Here is a 21,330-nt window from a genome sequence, read left to right as displayed (position 1 = left end):
TTTAATATGTGAGTGAACTATTGGTAAGCATCACACCAATTTTGACAGACCTAAATTCATTTGGTCATTTAACTGAATATAAACTAAACATTTCTAAAAGTGAATATTTTCCAATCAACCAAATTGCCATAGACATAACACCATTTACTACCCTCTAAATTAGTTAACACAGGATTCAAATACCTTGATATTTCAATCACACAATCCTTAAAGGCAATGTGTGACCAAAACATTACCTCCTTAACTAGGACAGTCAAGTCTGATCTACAAAGATGGAATAATCTGCAGCATACTACATCATTCTCAGAAATACCAACACCAAGCGGGATTGATCTAGCTCTTAAAGCCAAAACTCTGTCATAGGGCCATTTCACATATTTATACAAGTTATTCTCTTTAGCCAGTGAATCTAGTTTTCACAAAGTTCAGATGAGCTGGGAGTCAAAACGTCAAATTAGTATCTCTGAGACATTCTGGAAAGGAGACGTACAGGCTGGTAACTCGTCAACCAGGTTTTCTAGACTTACTAATACAGTTTAAAGTCCTCCACAGACTACACTATAGTAAAGAAAAACTTTCAGGGCTTTATCCAGACAAATTAGAAAACAATTGTGGTAGATGGTTGCAGACTCCAAGTAACCTCACCAACATGTTCTGGACGTGCCCCAAGTTGTCTGAATTCTGGCATATGTTCTTCAAAAAAATCTCATTAGGCATTTTAAGCATTATTCTAATTCCAACCCCTCATACTGGTATTTTTGGCAAATCTCCAGATGACACCCGTACCACAGCCATCCAAAATAATGTAATTGCCTTTAACTCCCTCATTGCTCGAATGAGAATCCTTTTATTGTGGAAGTCTTCTCAACCTCTACTGATAAAAGTATGGCTACATGATGTTCTTAGCCTTCTGAAACTGTAGGAAATAATATTTTCATTTAGTGGTTCATCTGACAAGTTTTATACTCATTGCAGACCACTACTTAATTATTTTGATGGGATACCAGCTCAGGAGGTACCCTTGTGCGGATCGCACAAGGGTACCTCCTGAGCTCTAGCAGAACATGGCTGGGCCCACCAGTCTGTGCCACTCGGTCAGCCGCAAATATATGCCCCCCTCAAACAGCTGTTCATCTTAAGAGACTACAGCATAACAGCCTTGCTTTGACAACTGAGGAGCAGGCAGCTGCTAACTTTACTTTGTACATTTAAGGGTCAACAACTGAACTTACAGTTGAAGTTGTCTAATTTTTGCTTAATTGAATCAGTTCTTATGTATGTATACGTGTGAATATGTATCGGTATATGTCTTTGCTTTATAGCTATTTTTTTCCACATACTTATTTATGATACCACTTAGTAGCAGAAGGGGATTTACAGGAGGGAGGGAGAGGGGACTGTATAGTTAAGTTCATAACATGTTGCATTCCTGTACGCACTTTGGAAGGGACCTACATTTGACAAATAATGGTTATAAAAAAATATATTTTGTACAACTAGCTCTTAAAGAAATGGTTGTGGACATCTTCACATGTTGCAGATCATTCTGTATACAAAAAAAAAAATGCTCATCACTAATGGAGTCCAAACCCAACGCAGGCAAATCTAGGTCAAGGGTGGGCCTCCACATACACATCATGATGCTGCCCAAGTGTGTAAACAAAACTGTATCACGAAAGTATATGTTATGGGATGGATCTATCCCTTAAACGAAGGGCTTATTCCTCCAATTTGGCAGAATCCAGACCAGGCGTCTGATGTGCAAAGGGTCTGCATCCACTAACACCTGGCATACACCGGATTCCACCAAACCATCTAGGTTCATAAAGGCAAGGCAAATTTACATAGCACATTTCAGTAGCAAGACAATTCAAAGTGCTGTACATAAAAAAAAGAGAAAGAGGCATAATAGGAAAAGTACATTACAGTGGCATAAACGTAATTAAAGAAACAAATAATTAAAGAGAATACAAATTAATTAATGGTGGCACGGTGGCGCATTTTGTAGCACTGTTGCCTTGCAGCAAGAAGGTCCTGGGTTCGATTCCCGGCCGGGGGTCTTTCTGCATGGAGTTTGCATGTTCTCCCCGTGCATGCGTGGGTTCTCACCGGGTACTCCGGCTTCCTCCCACAGTCCAAAGACATGCCTGTTAGGTTAATTGGTCACTCTAAATTGACCGTAGGTGTATGAATGAGTGTGTGCATGGTTGTTTGTGTGTTGCCCTGTGATGGACTGGCGATCTGTCCAGGGTGTACCCTGCCTCTCGCCCATAGACTGCTGGAGATAGGCACCAGCTCCCCCACGACCCACTATGGAATAAGCGGTAGAAAATGACTGACTGACTGACTGACAAATTAATTAAAATAAGATAAAAAAGATAAAAAAATGAATGGTAAAATGATAGATAAGAAAATGAAAGGAAAATTGGACTGAACACTAAAATGATGTTTAGACAGCACAGTCAAAAGCCACTCTAAAGTTTTTAATTAAAAATTTACAAATTATATGACGTCGAATGAATGGTACCTATCATGTGTTTTAAGGAGTCCTCAAAGAAAAACAAGCCCTACAAGGACTCCTTCTCTGTCTCCATCATCTCTGTTGGCTACTGACATATTCTTTGGTGCCGTAGCAACAGGCAGGGTGTTAGCCTGGAATTGGAAAATTGGTGTGAAAACTTGAAAACTAGGTGTGCTCAACCAGAGGGAATGCTTGACTAAGGTACTCGTACTCGTCGTCTTCCGCTTTATCCGGGACCGGGTCGCGGGGGCAGCAGACTCAGCAGAGACGCCCAGACGTCCCTCTCCCCAGGCACCTCTTCCAACTCCTCCGGGGGGAGCCCAAGGAATTCCCAGGCCAGCCGAGAGACGTAGTCCCTCCAGCGTGTCCTGGGCCGTCCCCTGGGCCTCCTCCCGGTGGGACGTGATTGGAACACCTCCCGAGGAAGTACAGATGCCCGAACCACCTCAACTGGCTCCTCTCGATGTGGAGGAGCAGCGGCTCTACTCCGAGCCCCTCCCGGACGGCCGAGCTCCTCAACCTATCTATAAGGGAGTGCCCGGCCACCCTACGGAGGAAGCTCATTTCGGCCGCTTGTATCCGGGATCTCGTTCTATCGGTCATGACCCAAAGTTCATGGCTATAGGTGAGTGTAGGAACGTAGACCGACCGGTAAATCGAGAGCTTCGCTTTTCGGCTCAGCTCTCTCTTCACCACAACGGACCGGCACAGCGCCCCCATTACTGTGGCAGCCGCACCGATCCGTCTGTCGATCTCCCGCTCCATTCTTCCCTCACTCGTGAACAAGACCCCAAGATACTTAAACTCTTCCACTTGAGGCAGGAACTCCCCTCCAACCTGAAGAGGACAAGCCACCCTTTTCCGGTCGAGAACCATGGCCTCGGACTTAGAGGAGCTGGTCTTCATCCCAGCGGCTTCGCACTCGGCTGTGAACAGCCCCACTGCATGCTGTAGGTCTTGGCTAGATGGGGCCAGCAGGACCACGTCATCTGCAAAAAGAAGAGACGAAATCCTCTGGTCCCCAGACCAGACCCCCTCCGGCCCTTGGCTGCGCCTAGAAATCCTGTCCATAAAAGTTATGAACAGGACCGGTGACAAAGGGCAGCCCTGCCGGAGTCCAACATGCACCGGGAACAGGTCCGACTTAGTGCCGCCAATGCGAACCAAACTCCTGCTCCGCTTGTACAGAGACCGGATGGCCCCTAGTAAAGAGCAAACGATTCCATACTCCTGGAGCACCCCCCACAGGGCATCACGAGGGACACAGTCGAATGCTTTCTCCAGGTCCACAAAACACATGTGGACCGGTTGGGCAAACTCCCATGAACCCTCGAGTACCCTGTAGAGGGTATAGAGCTGGTCCAGTGTTCCACGGCCGGGACGAAAACCACACTGCTCCTCCTGAAGCCGGGGTTTAACTATCGGCCTGACTCTCCTCTCACCACCACCCCAGTCTGCCATTCCAAAGGCACTGTCCCCGTCCGCCACGCAATGTTGAAGAGGCGTGTCAACCATGGCAGCCCCACAACATCCAAAGACTTGAGGTACTCAGGGTGGATCTCATCCAACCCCGAAGCCTTGCCACCGCAGAGCTTTTTAACCACCTCGGTGACTTCTGCCTGGGTGATGAAAGAGTCCAACCCCGAGTCCCAAGCCTTCGTTTCCACCAGGGAATGCGTGATTGCAGGATTGAGGACATCCTCGAAGCACTGCTTCCCCCTCCTGAGGCGCCGGACGGTTTGCCAGAATCGCTTCGGGGACAACCGGTAGTCCTTCTCCATTGCCTCACCGAACTCCTCCCAGGTCCGAGTTTTTGCCGTCAGCCGCCTCAGGAGTCCCACAAGCCAACCACAGCCGATAGGACTCCTTCTTCAGCGTGACAGCGTCCCTTACTGCCGCTGTCCACCACGGATTCGAGGATTGCCGCCGCGACAGGCACCGCAGACGTTACGGCCGCAGCTACGGGCAGCAGCATCGACAATAGATGTGGAGAACATGGTCCACTCGGACTCTATGTCTCCAACATCCCTCGGAATCTGGTCAAAGCTCTCCCGGAGGTTAGAGTTGAATATATCCCTGGCCGAGTGCTCTGCCAGACGTTCCCAGCAGACCCTCACTATGCGCTTGGGCCTGCCAAGTCTGTCCGGCTTTCTCCTCCCCCAGCGGATCCAACTCACCACCAGGTGGTGATCAGTGGACAGCTCAGCCCCTCTCTTCACCCGAGTGTCCAAAACATGCGGCCGAAGGTCTGATGATACGACAACAAAGTCGATCATTGACCTCCTGCCTAGGGTATCCTGCTGCCAAGTGCACTGATGGACACCCTTATGTTGGAATATGGTGTTCATTATGGACAATCCGTGACTAGCACAGAAGTCCAATAACAAAACACTGCTCGGATTCAGATCGGGGAGGCCATTCCTCCCAATCACGCCTCTCCAGGTGTCACTGTCATTTCTCACGTGGGCGTTGAAGTCCCCCAGCAGAATAATGGAGTCCCCAGGAGAGGCACTATCCAGCACCCCCAACAGGGACGCCAAGAAGGCCAGGTACTCCGCAATACCACTCGGCCCGTAGGCTGAGATGATAGTCAGAGACCTCTCCCCAACCCGAAGGCGCAGGGATACAACCCTCTCATCCACTGGGGTAAACCCCAACACGAGACGGCTGAGCTGGGGGGCAACAAGCAAACCCACACCAGCCCGCCGCCTCTCCCCGTGGGCCACACCAGAGTAGAACAGAGTCCAACCCCTCTCAAGGAGATGGGTTCCAGAGCCCACGCTGTGCGTGGAGGCGAGCCCGACTATTTCTAGTAGATATCTCTCGACCTCCCGCACCAGCTCAGGCTCCTTCCCCCCCAGCGAGGTGACATTCCACGTCCCTAGAGCCAACCTAAGCATCCGGGGATTGGGCCGTTCAGGTCTCCACCTTCGTCCGCCACCCAATCCTCTTTGCACCGGTCCCTCACGGTTCCCCCTGCAGGTGGTGGGCCCACTGGGGGATGGCCTCGCGTCTCTCGTTCGGGCTTGGCCCGGCCGGGTCCCGCGAGGAGCAACCCGGCCACCAGGCGCTCTCCGACGAGTCCCGACCCCAGGCCTGGCTCCAGGGTGGGACCCCGGCTCCGCCGTACCGGGCGACGTCACGTGCCTCGATATTGTGTTCTTCATGAGGGGTTCTTGAACCATTCTTTGTCTGACCCATCACCTAGAACCTCTTTGCCATGGGAGACCCTACCAGGGGCATTTAGGCCCCAGACAACATAGCCTCTAGGATCATTTGAGCACTGTATATTTGTGATCAGTGATGTAAAACCAAAATTCTTTGTGAAAAACAAATTTGACGACTTGTTTTATCAACATTAAAACCTCCTCCTCCGAGGTATTTAGGGGGTGAAAAAAATGACTGTTTTACGTACTTTTACAGACGGTGAAAAATGGACATGACTTTGCTCATACCGGCACCAGTATGAGGTTGGGCTTAAAGGGCTAAACACCTCCTCATGTGTCCAGACAACATTCAAATCCTCCTAATTATACCCTGTCTGTTTCTGAAAAGAGTCCTTGCAGTATCCTTGTTATAGTTCACCTCACTGCTTACATTTGAACAGAAACCCAACAAACAGCCACTAGGACAACCAAGGTGTCTGTTCTGTTAGGCTGCCCACAGGACACAACCTTAGCTAGGTTGTGTCAGCTACTTTTCCTTTTCCTAGCATAGATTAGTCTATTTGTCTTCAAAACCAGTGACTTAACTGTAACTTAACTGAGCATTGCACAAAACTAACACCGCCCTGAAAAAAAAAGAAAATATTATTGAAAATATATGTGAAATGATTGTGTACTGTTTTATTACACCATAGAAAATATAGTCAAACTTGACTGAAGTATGGAGCGTGCTGTGGGTGTTTGCAAGATGCTGGTTGGTCACTTCTCTCTCAGCTGGAAGGCCAGAAGTGCTCTTGAAAAAGTCCAGAAGGACCTCAATCTACCAACTCATTCCCTCATATCAGAATGTCAGACAAGATGGGGCTCTAGACAAGGGATGATCAATAGGAAACTTTAGCAGCAGAAGGCCAAGATGTGCCAAGATGTGCCAAGATGTGCCATTTAATTCCACCTTGGCAAGATATAGATGTCCTGGAATAAATCAGCAGGTCACTGGCCCCACTGCTGGACTTTTTACTGATGCACTTTCAGGAGAAGACTATGGAAGTGTTTCCAATGTGAAGCCTGTTCTTCACCTCTTAAACAACTCAGTCCTGGCTGTGCAAGAGGAAGACACAGACCTAACAAAGACTGTGAAGGGTAAGATGTTGAACTGAAATATGAGGATACTAAAGAGCTGCTTGATACAGCATCTTGTTTGGACCCCAGACTCGAGAAGAATTTTGTCAAAGTAGACAACTAGTCCAAAGTCAATACCAGAATGACATCAGAGAAGATTGAGACCACAGAGACACCACACCTCAGCTATGAGGTAGATTCCAACGTGGCTGTCACACACCAGGGAAAGAAAGCTAGGCTAAAAGGTCCATGGGCAATTTCTTTAAAGAAAAAGGGAGCAGAGGTGCAGAACAGGGTAATTTCTTACTACCCCTCAAAGATGCTGTGGAAGCAGAGTTTAACAACTACCTGCTAACACCTTCCATAGACAGAAAGGAAGATTCACTTACTTGGTGGAAAATACACCAAGTGAACGTTCCACGTCTTGCCACGCTTCATCGCAAGTCTCTCTGCATTCCTGTAACAAGCTCACTCTCAGAAAGATTTTTCAGTAAAAGTGGCAAAAAAACTTGAGTGAACTTTGCACACGCACACACACGTGATGTTAATTATCGTATTTTCCCAACTATAGAGCGCACCTCAATATAAGCCGCACAAAGTTTTTATTTATTTATGGAAATGTACATATACAGGTCCTTCTCAAAATATTAGCATATTGTGATAAAGTTCATTATTTTCCATAATGTCATGATGAAACTTTAACATTCATATATTTTAGATTCATTGCACACTAACTCAAATATTTCAGGTCTTTTATTGTCTTAATACGGATGATTGTGGCATACAGCTCATGAAAACCCAAAATTCCTATCTCACAAAATTAGCATATCATTAAAAGGGTCTCTAAACGAGCTATGAACCTAATCATCTGAATCAACGAGTTAACTCTAAACACCTGCAAAAGATTCCTGAGGCCTTTAAAACTCCCAGCCTGGTTCATCACTCAAAACCCCAATCATGGGTAAGACTGCCGACCTGACTGCTGTCCAGAAGGCCACTATTGACACCCTCAAGCAAGAGGGTAAGACACAGAAAGACATTTCTGAACGAATAGGCTGTTCCCAGAGTGCTGTATCAAGGCACCTCAGTGGGAAGTCTGTGGGAAGGAAAAAGTGTGGCAGAAAACGCTGCACAACGAGAAGAGGTGACCGGACCCTGAGGAAGATTGTGGAGAAGGGCCGATTCCAGACCTTGGGGGACCTGCGGAAGCAGTGGACTGAGTCTGGAGTAGAAACATCCAGAGCCACCGTGCACAGGCGTGTTCAGGAAATGGGCTACAGGTGCCGCATTCCCCAGGTCAAGCCACTTTTGAACCAGAAACAGCGGTAGAAGCGCCTGACCTGGGCTACAGAGAAGCAGCACTGGACTGTTGCTCAGTGGTCCAAAGTACTTTTTTCGGATGAAAGCAAATTCTGCATGTCATTCGGAAATCAAGGTGCCAGAGTCTGGAGGAAGACTGGGGAGAAGGAAATGCCAAAATGCCAGAAGTCCAGTGTCAAGTACCCACAGTCAGTGATGGTCTGGGGTGCCGTGTCAGCTGCTGGTGTTGGTCCACTGTGTTTTATCAAGGGCAGGGTCAATGCAGCTAGCTATCAGGAGATTTTGGAGCACTTCATGCTTCCATCTGCTGAAAAGCTTTATGGAGATGAAGATTTCATTTTTCAGCACGACCTGGCACCTTCTCACAGTGCCAAAACCACCGGTAAATGGTTTACTGACCACGGTATCACTGTGCTCAATTGGCCTGCCAACTCTCCTGACCTGAACCTCATAGAGAATCTGTGGGATATTGTGAAGAGAACGTTGAGAGACTCAAGACCCAACACTCTGGATGAGCTAAAGGCTGCTATCGAAGCATCCTGGGCCTCCATAAGACCTCAGCAGTGCCACAGGCTGATTGCCTCCATGCCACGCCGCATTGAAGCAGTCATTTCTGCAAAAGGATTCCTGATCAAGTATTGAGTGCATAACTGTACATGATTATTTGAAGGTTGACGTTTTTTGTATTAAATACACTTTTCTTTTATTGGTCGGATGAAATATGCTAATTTTGTGAGATAGGAATTTTGGGTTTTCATGAGCTGTATGCCAAAATCATCCGTATTAAAACAATAAAAGACCTGAAATATTTCAGTTAGTGTGCAATGAATCTAAAACATATGAATGTTAAATTTTCATCATGACATTATGGAAAATAATGAACTTTATCACAATATGCTAATATTTTGAGAAGGACCTGTATAAGCCGCCGATATCAACTGAACTAATTACATAGTTTAACTGAACATAACTGAAGTGATTCTCCGGCGCCGAACCATGGATTCATTCACGCCAAGCTTACGTGCATCAGCTCTATTTCCTTCCTGTACTGCCAGATCGATAGCCTTCAATCAATCCCTATTCTAGAATTGCGGCGCTCAAGGTGGCAGCAGGTTGGAGTAGCTCTGTTACTTTTGATTCTGATTTATTCTTTTTTGGGAACTATTCCTCTTGTGGTGGATACAGTTGATTTTTTTTGGATGACTGTCCACTCCGGTGTCGGATGCTGTGCAGCTTGGAGGATTTTTCTTAATACTTTCTATTTTTGGACATTTGTTATGATGCATTGCCATGGCAACGGGGTTGTTTCTTACAACCGGGAGCAGCTGATTAATATCTCAAAAGCTCAAATAATACTTCAACTACAACCCCAAATCCCCGATGAATTGAAAAGGAGACGCCGTGGGTGCAGAGCAGGAGCTAAGAGAAAAGAGAGAAGGAGGAAGTTCAAACCATCTCTTCCGTCGATTATGATGGGCAATGTGAGATTGTTGGGAAACAAGTTGGATGAACTCCAAGCCCTACAAAGGACCCAGCCAGAGTACCGGGCATGCAGTATTATGTGTTTTACTGAGACATGGCTGCAGGATCATATCCCCGACTCCAGCGTCTCTCTGCCGGGCTTTTTAACCATACGAGCAGACAGAGATTTAAAGAGGAGCGGCAAATGTAAAGGAGGTGGACTGGCAGTACTTGTGAACAACAGATGGTGTAATCCAGGACATGTAACTGTGAAGTGTCATCTCTGCAGTCCAGATATTGAACTGTTGGCAGTAAGTTTTCATCCATATTATTTACTCAGAGAGTTCACCAGTGTTATTTTGGCAACAGTTTACGTTCCACCTTCCGCTGTTGCCGACACTGCATGTGATTCCATCAGCTCAGTTGTTGCTAAGCTAAGACACAAAACCCCAATGCTTTTGTGGCAATTTCTGGTGATTTAAACCATGCTTCACTCTCTGCTACACTTCCAACGTTTCAACAGTTTGTCAGCTGCTCTACCAGACAAAACAAAAAAACATTGGATTTGTTTTATGCAAATGTCAAGGACTCATACATCTCTACAGCAAGACCTCCTCTAGGCAAATCAGATCACAATCTTGTTTTTTTCTGCTCGAAATATAAGCCCCTTGGTCAGAGGCAACCTGTAATAAAGAGGACTGTGAGAAACTGGTCACAGGAAGCTGAAAAAGCTCTGCAAGGTTGCTTTGAGGCTACAGACTGGGACGCACTGTGCCCGCCACATGGAGAGGACATGAATGCCACGACTGAGTGTGTAACCGACTATATAAACTTCTGTGTGGATAACATCATCCCCACCAGAACCGTGAGATGCTTCCCCAATAACAAACCTTGGATCACCAGTGACCTGAAGGACCTGCTTAACAAGAAAAAAGGAGCCTTCAGAGAGGGAGACAGAGAATTATTGAGGAGTTTACAGAAGCAACTTAAAGTCAAGATAAGAGACAGCAAGGAGGTGTACAAGAAGAAGCTGGAGAGCAAGCAATATCAGATGTGTGGATAGGGATGAAGAAGATCACAGGCTTCAAGCAGAAGGATGATCAGACCGATGAAGGTCTGGACAGAGCCAATGAACTGAACACATTCTTCAATAGGTTCAGTTCAGAAACAAGCTTCGCATCGTCCTCTCCTGCTCACAGGCAAACAGACATCCCATCCTCCTTTGACCCACAGCTGTCCAGTAACACCTCACATTTTTTATCTTCCACCTCAGCCCTACACCCTTCTGCTTCTACATGTTTGCCTTCAACCATATCAGAAGATGATGATACTTCCTTTGCTTCCTCCTTCCACCTGTGTGTCTCAAGAAGTCAGGTGAAGAGACAACTGGAGAGACTGAATAGGAATAAGGCTGCAGGTCCAGATCATGTCAGCCGTAGAGTCCTGAGGTCCTGTGCAGAGCAGCTCTGTGGGATTCTGCAGCACCTCTTCAACCTTAGCCTGGCCCAGAAGAAGATCCCGGTGTTGTGCAAGACCTCCTGTCTTGTTCCGGTACCAAAGAAAACTCACCCATCAGTCCTCAATGACTATAGACCTATTGCCCTGACATCCCACATCATGAAGGTCCTAGAGAGACTCCTGTTGGCCCACCTGAGTAAGCAAACAGTAAACCATCAGGACCCCCTTCAGTTTGCTTATCGCTGTGGAGTTGGAGTTGAAGATGCCATGATACATCTGCTTCATCAAACCCACTGTCATCTGGACAAAGCCAGCAGCACTGTGAGGATCATGTTCTTTGATTTCTCCAGTGCATTTAATACAATCCAACCTGATTTGCTTTGTCAGAAACTCCAGAAGACTCCGGTGGAGGCCTCAACAATCTCCTGGATCAAAGACTACCTGACAAACAGACCACAGTTTGTGAGACTGAAGGGTTGTGAGTCTAACCAGGTAGTCAGCAGCACAGGAGCACCACAGGGGACTGTACTCTCACCATTCCTTTTCACTCTGTACACCTCAGACTTCCAGTACAAGACAGACTCCTGTCATCTGCAGAAATACTCGGATGATTCTGCAGTCGTGGGTTGGATCAGAGATGGACAAGAAGCTGAGTACAGGAAGGTGGTGGACCGCTTTGTGGCATGGTGTGGAAACAATCATCTCATTTGAACGTGACTAAAACAAAGGAGATGATTGTAGATTTTAAGAGAAACAGGAATAAGTCAAAAACTATTTCCATCATGGGAGAAGAGGTGGAGGTGGTGGAGGGGTATAAATACCTCGGTGTTCACCTGGACAACAGACTAGAGTGGAGATGCAACTGTGAAGACATCTACAAGAAGGGACAGAGCAGACTGTACTTCTTGAGGAAGCTTAGGTCCTTTGGTGTTTGCAGCAAGATGCTGCATATCTTCTATAAGTCTGTTGTGGAGAGTGTGATCTCTTCTGTCATCATCTGCTGGGGAAGCAGCATCAGAGCCAGGACTTAAAAAAGCTCAACAAGCTGATAAAAAAGGCTGGCTCTGTTCTGGGGACTCCTCTGGAGATCATTGTGGAAAGACGGTTTCTTCATAAAATGAAGAATATTATGGAGAACCCTGAGCATCCTCTTCATGAGACTGTCCTACAACATCAGTGTCTTCAATCAGAGGCTTCTTCAGATCTCCTGTAAGACGGAGCGCTACAGGAGATCCTTCCTGCCCACAGCCATCAGCATCTACAACGGCTCTTTGAAGAAACCTTCATAATGAGCTACAACATTTAATTTCCCTTTGGGATTAATGAAGTATTTTTTAATTGAATTGAATTCAACTTAAATGCGGCATCATATGAACATCTTCGTGTGGTTTCCATGATGAGTAGGTACGGGTATGAAAAAAAACATCTCCGTCCTACCTGCTGCTTGCATGTGAAATGAAAATTTCACATGCAAGCAGCAGGTAGGTAAGTGCTAATTTTCAAATGAAAATTAGCACTTTCTTCTTCTTTGATTTCCAATTTTGACTTCCCACCTGTCTTGTTTTTTCACTTTCTGCTAAAGCACCCCCTGGTGTATGGTTCAAAGCATGGGAAAAAAGAAGCGGCTTATAGTCGGGAAAATACGGTATATTTAACTAAATTAATTTTACAGTTGGACATGTGTAATTGAAATGTTCAGAATTATTAAAATGCTTGGTACTTTTTAAAAAAAGAAAACAGGAAAACAGATTTGCTAAAAATGTTTCTCTTTCCTGTGTTTCAAAGACACCTGTGTTGCTGCAATAATTTTAAGCAGGGATCCCTATTGAAAATAGCAGGAGGTCTACTCCCTCCCTCATCCAAACACTCTGGGTTCCAAACATTTTAAATCACGAGACATAAATATCTTCTTTAATCTTTTTTAACATTTCAATTATTCGTATGCTCATGAAATCAATCATCTACTGAACATTAAAGAGCAATCCAATTTAGGTACCAATATTAAACACACTTTGATTGGCTCAGTCGAGCAGGGTCTGTGCAACTCCTTGTGCTTGTGACAGGCATGGCAATTTGCTTAACCTTTTCCTTAAGTTGTTGTCCTTCTTTTCCATCTTAAAGTGTTTCTGCCACACCTTCCATGCACTCATTGATCATTTCCCAAAATCCACCGTACTCACAGTGAACACTCGTCTGTTGTGCTGTAAGAGACCGTATGCTGCTGTCCATTCATCTTTAAATGTGTGATTTTCATAGTCCACTTTACATATTTTTGAAGAAGCAATCTTCTTTTACTCACTCATCTGTGCACCAAGTCACTGTACTATCAGCCAGCGTGAGCTCCCAAACTTAGCAACCCACGTTGAAGGACCCACATAGAGGGGTTGGACAATGAAACTGAAACACCTGGTTTTAGACCATAATAATTTATTAGTATGGTGTAGGGCCTCCTTTTGCGGCCAATACACAGTCAATTTGTCTTGGGAATGACATATACAAGTCCTGCACAGTGTTCAGAGGGATTTTAAGCCATTCTTCTTGCAGGATAGTGGCCAGGTCCCTACGTGATACTGGTGGAGGAAAACGTTTCCTGACTCCCTCCTCCAAAACACCCCAAAGTGGCTCAATAATATTTAGCTTTGCTGACTGTGCAGGCCAGGAGAGATGTTCAACTTCACTTTCATGTTTATCAAACCAATCTTTCACCTGTCTTGCTGTGTGTATTGGTGCATTGTCATCCTAATACACGGCACCGCCTTCAGGATATAAAGTTTGAACCATTGGATGCACATGTTCCTCAAGAATGGTTCGGTAGTCCTTGGCAGTGACGTGCCCATCTAGCACAAATATTGGGCCAAGGGAATGCCATAATATGGCAGCCCAAACCATCACTGATCCACCCCCATGCTTCACTCTGGGCATGCAACAGTCTGGGTGGTACGCTTCTTTGGGGCTTCTCCACACCGCAACTCTCCCGGATGTGGGGAAAACAGTAAAGGTGGACTCATCAGAGAACAATACATGTTTCACATTGTCCACAGCCTGAGATTTGCACTCCTTGCACCACTGAAACCGACATTTGGCATTGGCATGATTGACCAAAGGTTTGGCTATAGCAGCCCGACCGTGTATATTGACCCTGTGGAGCTCCCGACGGACAGTTCTGGTGGAAACAGGAGAGTTGAGGTGCAGATTTAATTCTGCCGTGATTTGGGCAGCCGTGGTTTTATGTTTTTTGGATACAATCCAGGTTAGCACCCGAACATCCCTTTCAGACAGCTTCCTCTTGCGTCCACAGTTAATCCTGTTGGATGTGGTCCATCCTTCTTGGTGGTATGCTGACATTACCCTGGATACTAAGGCTCTTGATACATCACAAAGACTTGCTGTCTTGGTCACAGATGCGCCATCAAGATGTGCACCAACAATTTGTCCTCTTTTGTACTCTGGTATGTCACCCATAATGCTGTGTGCATTTCAATATTTTGAGCAAAACTGTGCTCTTACCCTGCTAATTGAACCTTCACCCTCTGCTCTTACTGGTGCATTGTGCAATCAATGAAGACTGGCAACCAGGTTGGTCCAATTTAGCCCTGAAACCTCCCACACTAAAATGACAGGTGTTTCACTTTCATTGTCCAACCCCTGTACTTGTAACATGAACAAAAAAAGGTAAGTTCAGTGTAGTTTAATCGTCAACAGGATGGCAGCATAACTTAAGGTATAATTAAAGTCATCTGTTGAAAATCTCTGTATTTTTTTTATATCGCAGGTGTTGAAAAAAATCGCAATGTCTGTTTTTCCAATATGGTGCAACCCTAGTCAAGAGTAGTGAGGAGGACTTTTAGTGATCCTAAGAGCATCTTTAGCACAGAAAAATGCAGAAAAATCGAGAAAAAGGAAAGATATTAAAGGTGAACCTCTAGTAAGGTAATATTAGGAAGGATAAATAAATAATAGAAACAATAAGGAATAACCAAGAATAAAAAGTGAAAACATTTAGAGACAGTATAGTAGAGAAGGATTTAAATATTATTTACAGACTATAACTTTTCCAAAAATAAACATTTGGAAAAAAATGAATTTGCCTTACAAGTGTGCCTTAATCACTGGTGTACTTGATTACAACTAAACACGTTTTACAAGCAGCATACTGCGTGTTAACACCTCTACATTCAACTCTCCTGAACTGCGGTAATATTTGCGACTTTCCTGTCAGCTCTGTCAGTTTAATAGATAAGTTCTTACTTCTGACTTTACGTTGAAAATCCAATTTTAGCATGCCCAGTTCTCCACTTGCGTTTGCTCCCTCCATTGATGTGTTCTGAACGCAGGTGGAAAGCATCGATCAGAACCACTGTTGGCTTGTGGGTCATGTAGTTCGTTTGACTCGCATTATAGTATAGGCTTCTTGGAAAAAAACTACACAATGACGACGTCGATCCAAGTTTTTTTTCTTAATGTTTATAACAAAGTCTCAGTTTTACATTTCCGAAGACAATTGATCCTAGTTTGTTTTCCCTCCTATTGGTTAGCTCCCGCTCCCATCTGCTCCCATTCATTTTTTATCCTGTACCGTCCCAATCACAATGATCTTTACTAATGCTATCTCCCATCCCACGGGATTCCCATGGGAATCCCGTGACCTGTGGGATTCCCGAAAAAATTTCAGCCTCTAGTGTGTACTGGGTCATCTTGTGATCAGGGTGTATATTTACACCCCTACTGTTGGGTGTAAATGGCGTAAAATTATCCAGTTCAGGTTTGATCGGTCAAATTTATTTTGAACAAGAGATTATTAAATCCACACCAAACACATGAGACACCGAAGCAGTCTTTTAGTTAAGAATTATTAAGGAGCTACAAAGCAGGTGCCAACTCATTTACTACAAGTTAGCTAGCCACAGTATTATCTATCCTGCCACTGTTTTTTTTTTTTTTACTGGTTTCTTAAAATACTGCAATACAAATTATTTAAAGAGAAGGAAGCTTCTTTAATGTTTTTATAACAATACTGTCGACCATGTTAGCAAAGAGTAGTCTTTGTTTGTTGACTCCTTCAGCACACAACAGGGAAACAACTAAAAAGCTACTTCAATGTTTTATAAAAAATAAATAAAAATCAAAAACCTAGATTCAGGGGTTCAAGCCTAAAACGCACAAGTTGATACTTATTGTCACAGTTTACACTTCACCAGACCTAATGACAGCAACTGGATAGCACTTAGTAAAACAAACTTTACCTAATTTTGTGACTCCAAAGGATTCCAACACTTTGCTCAGAGAGCTTGTTGCATTACAATAAATTAAATTATAAATTAAGAACATGAACCGTAAAATCTCTCCACCTTGTCTCACAGGCGTCAAACTTTATCTAAAATGAGAAAGTGAATTTACAGCCATGTTTAGCATGGAAACATAGATGCAGTATTTCACAGTGCTTTCACACCAAACCTTTGGAACGCTTTGTACCACACCAGTATCTGGTTTCTGGGGCGGATCACGCTGAAGTGAACTCATCCAGGACCCTGAAACAGACTAGAGAACCATACCCTGGCACGGGGACTACTGCCAGCCTCTGCATGGTTTATCCAGACCATGGTGCGGTTTGCTTGCAGTGTAAATGCATGCCAGGCTAGTGTACCATAAGCAGGAAGAGTGGATTCAACGTAAGAGCAGCACATTTGAGTAAAAGAAGTAGAGGAAAAACAAAGTAAGAGCTTGAATCGGAAGACAAAAGGGTGGAGTACGGAGGAGGTGCAGGGGCACATCTACATTTGAAAACCAAAGTAGCAAAAAAACCTCGGTGAAGCAGACGTTCTTCCTGCTTTTTTTCTTTTCAATCAAGGCAAAACTGCCCTCGAAACTATTTGTCGCAACTGCATTACTTTTTTTGGTCCAGTCCAGAAATGTCTATATGAAAGCAAACCGGGCCAACTGAAAGTAGGAATTAGCTCACTTATCAGTCCCTGGAGCAGACCAGCAGTGTGAACTAAGTTGTCTTGGAACTGACAATGGGAGAAATTGGTTTGAACCTCTAAAGCAGGGGTGTCAATCATCGATGGCCGGTGTCCTGCATGTTTTAGAAGTTTCCCGTTTTAACACACTTGATTCAGGTGATTGCAGTTCAGCAAAACGCTATTATTCAGCCATCAATGGCAATCAGTTGTGCTGAAGCACATCTAAAACATGCAGGACACCAGCCCTCGAGGACTGACTTTGTACACCCCGTTCTAAAGTAACAATCCCAACCATTCCATCACTTTCTGGGGTACACAAAAATCTGAGTTTATCATTAGTATCATAGGACGAGCAATTATTCTTTCCCAGTATAACATACACAACACAATACTGCCCATCCTATGCTGATTGTGCAAGAGGCAGCTTATTAATGAAGTATGAATTTTAGTCTGTCATCAAATAATTACATGACAATTTTCTGACAAGTGATTTGTAGACCATAAAAAGCCCACTTGTATGTTTACATGTATCTGAAGAGATATCATTGCTCATTGCTTAGAAAAACCCTCTATAAGTATATGTGTTACATCTGTGACTTTAAATATAACCCAACGAGAGTGTGAATATTTCTATATTACTAATAATTAATCGTAGTCTGATTCTGGGGCTGGGCCTTAACCTGACCAGAAATCCACTGTCTTTGTACTACGTTTGTGGCATGAGTTTAAACTAAAAAAAATAAAAAAATAAATTACAGCTGTTTATGCACCTCTTGTGAAATTACTTGACTTTTTCTGAATTACGTGTTGCTTTTTAATGGAGGTTACGTTATTCAAAACTGATGCATTCTTAACTGTAATAGTAAATTCTCATAATATTTGAAGACGTTAAACTTGTTAATGGTAAGGTAGCTTGGCCACCATACATGTACTTCTAAAATAACAACAAAACACTGGCTTCACATGCATATAGGTTACATGGCTATTTGGGTAGCGTTGTGTCCCAGCCTGTCCTATATTAGCTTACGGAGGCCGTTTCGATGCTCAAAAGCGTCGATCTACTGGCTAACTAGCTAGCTAACCAGCTGCCTAGCAAACAAAGACCTCAATACCAAGTGGCTAATATGCTAGCAAGCCATAGGTGCTTCATTGCGTCACTTTGAATTCATTATACGAGACACGTTTCACTTTAAAACGTACATATGGAGTAGCGTTCAGACTAAACACAAACTATTTCCTGGCTGGATTCATTCTTCCATTAACATTATTAAACAGCTAGCTGCTACTAGCTGGCTAACTAAACATCAGGAGCTAGGATATGGTCGTGAGTGGAATGTCCACAGACAGCAAAGTGTTTGGATTGAAATCATCTCTCTAAACCATTGGTGAGTCACATAAAGATTAGTTGTTATTTCTTACCATGCGAGCTGCTTCAGCCCAGGTCCGCTCCTTCTTTCTCTTTTGTTTGTCCTTCATTTCTTTAAGGCTCGTCTCTGCTGGGTGGCTACTTAACCTCAATGAGATCGCAGCTGGACTGTTCAGCAGCAGCTAAATATAATCGAAGAATAGTCTCTTTTCAACCCAAGACAATACAATTGTGCTTGTAGTGGTTGCTTGCGTGTCTATTACCCGGTTTAAATCAGCAATAAAAACACATTTTCATGCCGAGGCAGAGTGAACGCAGGGTTAGCAGCCGTAGTTTTGCAGGACAAACCAGGTTCAGAGGTCAAATACTCCGCAGGAATGCAACAGAACCCGTCCCTCCTTCCGCCAGGAAATAGGCCGTTTCATCATCTGTTGCACTAAGAGAGCCTTAGAGATATGCTGGGTCTCTGTTCTACGTTATACTTTAATAACATTCCAAAGCAAAAGATTTAAAACAAAATTAAATTAAAACATTTAGATGCAAAATAAAAAACAAATATAGGATTTTTTTCCCCTAAACAAATTTAGGAAAAATTTTAGGACACCAAGAATACTTATTGTTACGACGAGTATCGCATATTAAATAATTATGAAACATGCATATATGTATGATACATACGAATATTTTTCCCTAATAGTGAATACAGCGTTGTTTTCCTTACATCTCACACATTTTATTATTCATCAATTAGTATTTCAACATACCTATGCTGATAAAAAGGATGCCTCTGAAAGTGTTTGGATTGGTAAATACATTAACCTAAACACCGTAGGTTTCAAGTGATTTTGAGTATAAAAAAATCATCCCTTATTCCCTGCCTTTACAAGAAAATACTATTTACTAATCACTTTTTTAATTATGAGCTTCACCATAAAGCCAGTGGCATTAATACAATAAAGTGCTTACGATTTATGCTTTTAGTGTAATCCACTGTTAGACATCTATCACGTGCACCATCTGCTGGATACTTTTTCCTGGAATCACTAATATGTGGCTGCCGTGTAATGCGGTCTCTCTCACAATGTAAATTGGTATGTCTGTGTTGTTTTTCTGAGTGTACTAATGTGATGTTGGATATATGTGAATTGGCATGTTCTGCAGAACAGAAGCCTACAAAAAACAGCAATTATTCTGAGCTAGTTCTGATGTCTTTTAATCTTTTCCTGTTTAAAAACGTTCTATTCTATAACTAAGGGAAGAGACATTTTGTTTGTATTTCCCAATCTATAAAACAAGAGCTTTGCAAGAATCCCTCTTTCTAAGGTCTCTGACTTATTGGTCCTTTGAATTGATACTTAAAGTTTTACAGGGGACATTTAATTTTGTTGTGTACTTCTAGTCTGTATGAAGAAAAGTTGAATTTAGTCTCTCCAGGTGCTGTGTAGATATCTTTATATTCTGTTGGGGTCATATTTTTCAATTCATTCAGTTGTCTGTATTCCCTATTAAGTTTCCCTATTATGTAGAGACTTCACCTAAACCAGTTGGTCTCAAATCTCAGAACAGGGGGAAGAGGGGACTCTGGAGCTGCAATAACAAGGAGTTCAGACCAAAGCATTACAGTTCCACTTTAAATAGACCACAGCTGAATAATTTAAGTGTGAAAAGGAAGAATTTAAAAGCATGATATGTAAAAAAAAAGTATGATATCTCTTTTACCCCTGTTCTAAGCTCCGTCTGAGAGCAAGTCGTTTTGGTGTGGTCTCTTTAAATGCTATTGAGGCACTTCATGCCCCACCCCTCTCAATGTTACAGCGTATTACACTCCACCCCGTTTGGCCATGTTTGTAATTTGATAACAGAGATACATATACCTAGCGGCGTAGAAGCCTTTCGTTCCCAAATTAATTAACAGATGTCAGCAACAGAAGACTTGTCCATCCAGCCTTACAATGCAAAACCAAGCACACAGCACTAACATAAGCTGAAGGTGAAGGCACAATGCTATTACCAAAACAATGGCCAGCACATCATATCAAAACAAAATAAATTTATTTTTAAAATAAACTTTGTTGACATTTCAGCATTATTTGCAGCTTACTGCTTTGCTGCGTCCGCCGTTTCCATTAACAGAAGGAACTAACTCCTTAATCAGATTAAGTTTTTCGGCAATTTTTCGGAATTTCCCCACTGATGCAGGTACATTTCCACGAATGATAAAATTTAACCATGCACTTCGAAGAGGTTCTGATGCTGAGGGACTGTGTAATCAATTGTGTGGGTTAAAACACCCAGCAACTGAACATTTAGACTTATCTACTTGCAGCTTCAGGATACTTGAGCTTGGACTACAAAATCACAGTAAGAAATGAAAATGGTGGATATGCGAATTGGTTAGCCGGAAATCCATGACTTCCGCAGCAAATACTGTTATGTAATAGCAAAAAAACCAAAAAATGTAATAAAGAATAGAGAAAACTGAACAGATTAAAAAATATGACCCAAGCAGAATAGCAAGATATCTATGCAGTACATGGAGAGACTAAATCAACTTTTCTGCATACAGACTCCAAGTAAACAACAAAATGTATCTAAGGGCCTATAAGTTGATTATGCATGATATGTCCCCTTTAAGGATGAATTTTAGGAAAAGAAAGAATTATCTATTTATAATTCTAGACTTGTTTAAAATGGGATTTGTCAAACAGATTCCAGTTTGTCTATGTAAATGTTAAACATTCACACAGCCCTCTAATACCACTTGGGCCAGTTGTATTTTTACTCTATACAGGTCCTTCTCAAAATATTAGCATATTGTGATGAAGTTCATTATTTTCCATAATGTCATGATGAAAATTTAACATTCATATATTTTAGATTCATTGCATACTAACTGAAATATTTCAGGTCTTTTATGGTCTTAATACGGATGATTTTGGCATACAGCTCATGAAAACCCAA

General features: G+C 43.3%; 1 protein-coding gene across 2 annotated transcripts in view; it reads right to left on the bottom strand.

Annotated features, from left to right (window-relative positions):
* The window catches only part of asxl1 (ASXL transcriptional regulator 1), an 88,685-nt gene extending 69,933 nt beyond the window's left edge, over nt 1-18,752 (bottom strand). For both annotated transcript variants that reach the window (XM_047363810.1, XM_047363817.1), the window contains exon 1: nt 18,423-18,752. In XM_047363810.1, the coding sequence (XP_047219766.1) occupies nt 18,423-18,479 (57 nt within the window). In that variant the 5' untranslated portion in view covers nt 18,480-18,752. The remainder of the gene's footprint in view (nt 1-18,422) is intronic.
* Between the last annotated feature and the right edge of the window lie 2,578 nt (nt 18,753-21,330).

This window comes from Girardinichthys multiradiatus, chromosome 1, assembly GCF_021462225.1.
Source record: "Girardinichthys multiradiatus isolate DD_20200921_A chromosome 1, DD_fGirMul_XY1, whole genome shotgun sequence".
Classification (NCBI taxonomy): Eukaryota; Metazoa; Chordata; class Actinopteri; order Cyprinodontiformes; family Goodeidae; genus Girardinichthys; species Girardinichthys multiradiatus.
This window is presented reverse-complemented; position numbering and strand designations above follow the sequence as displayed.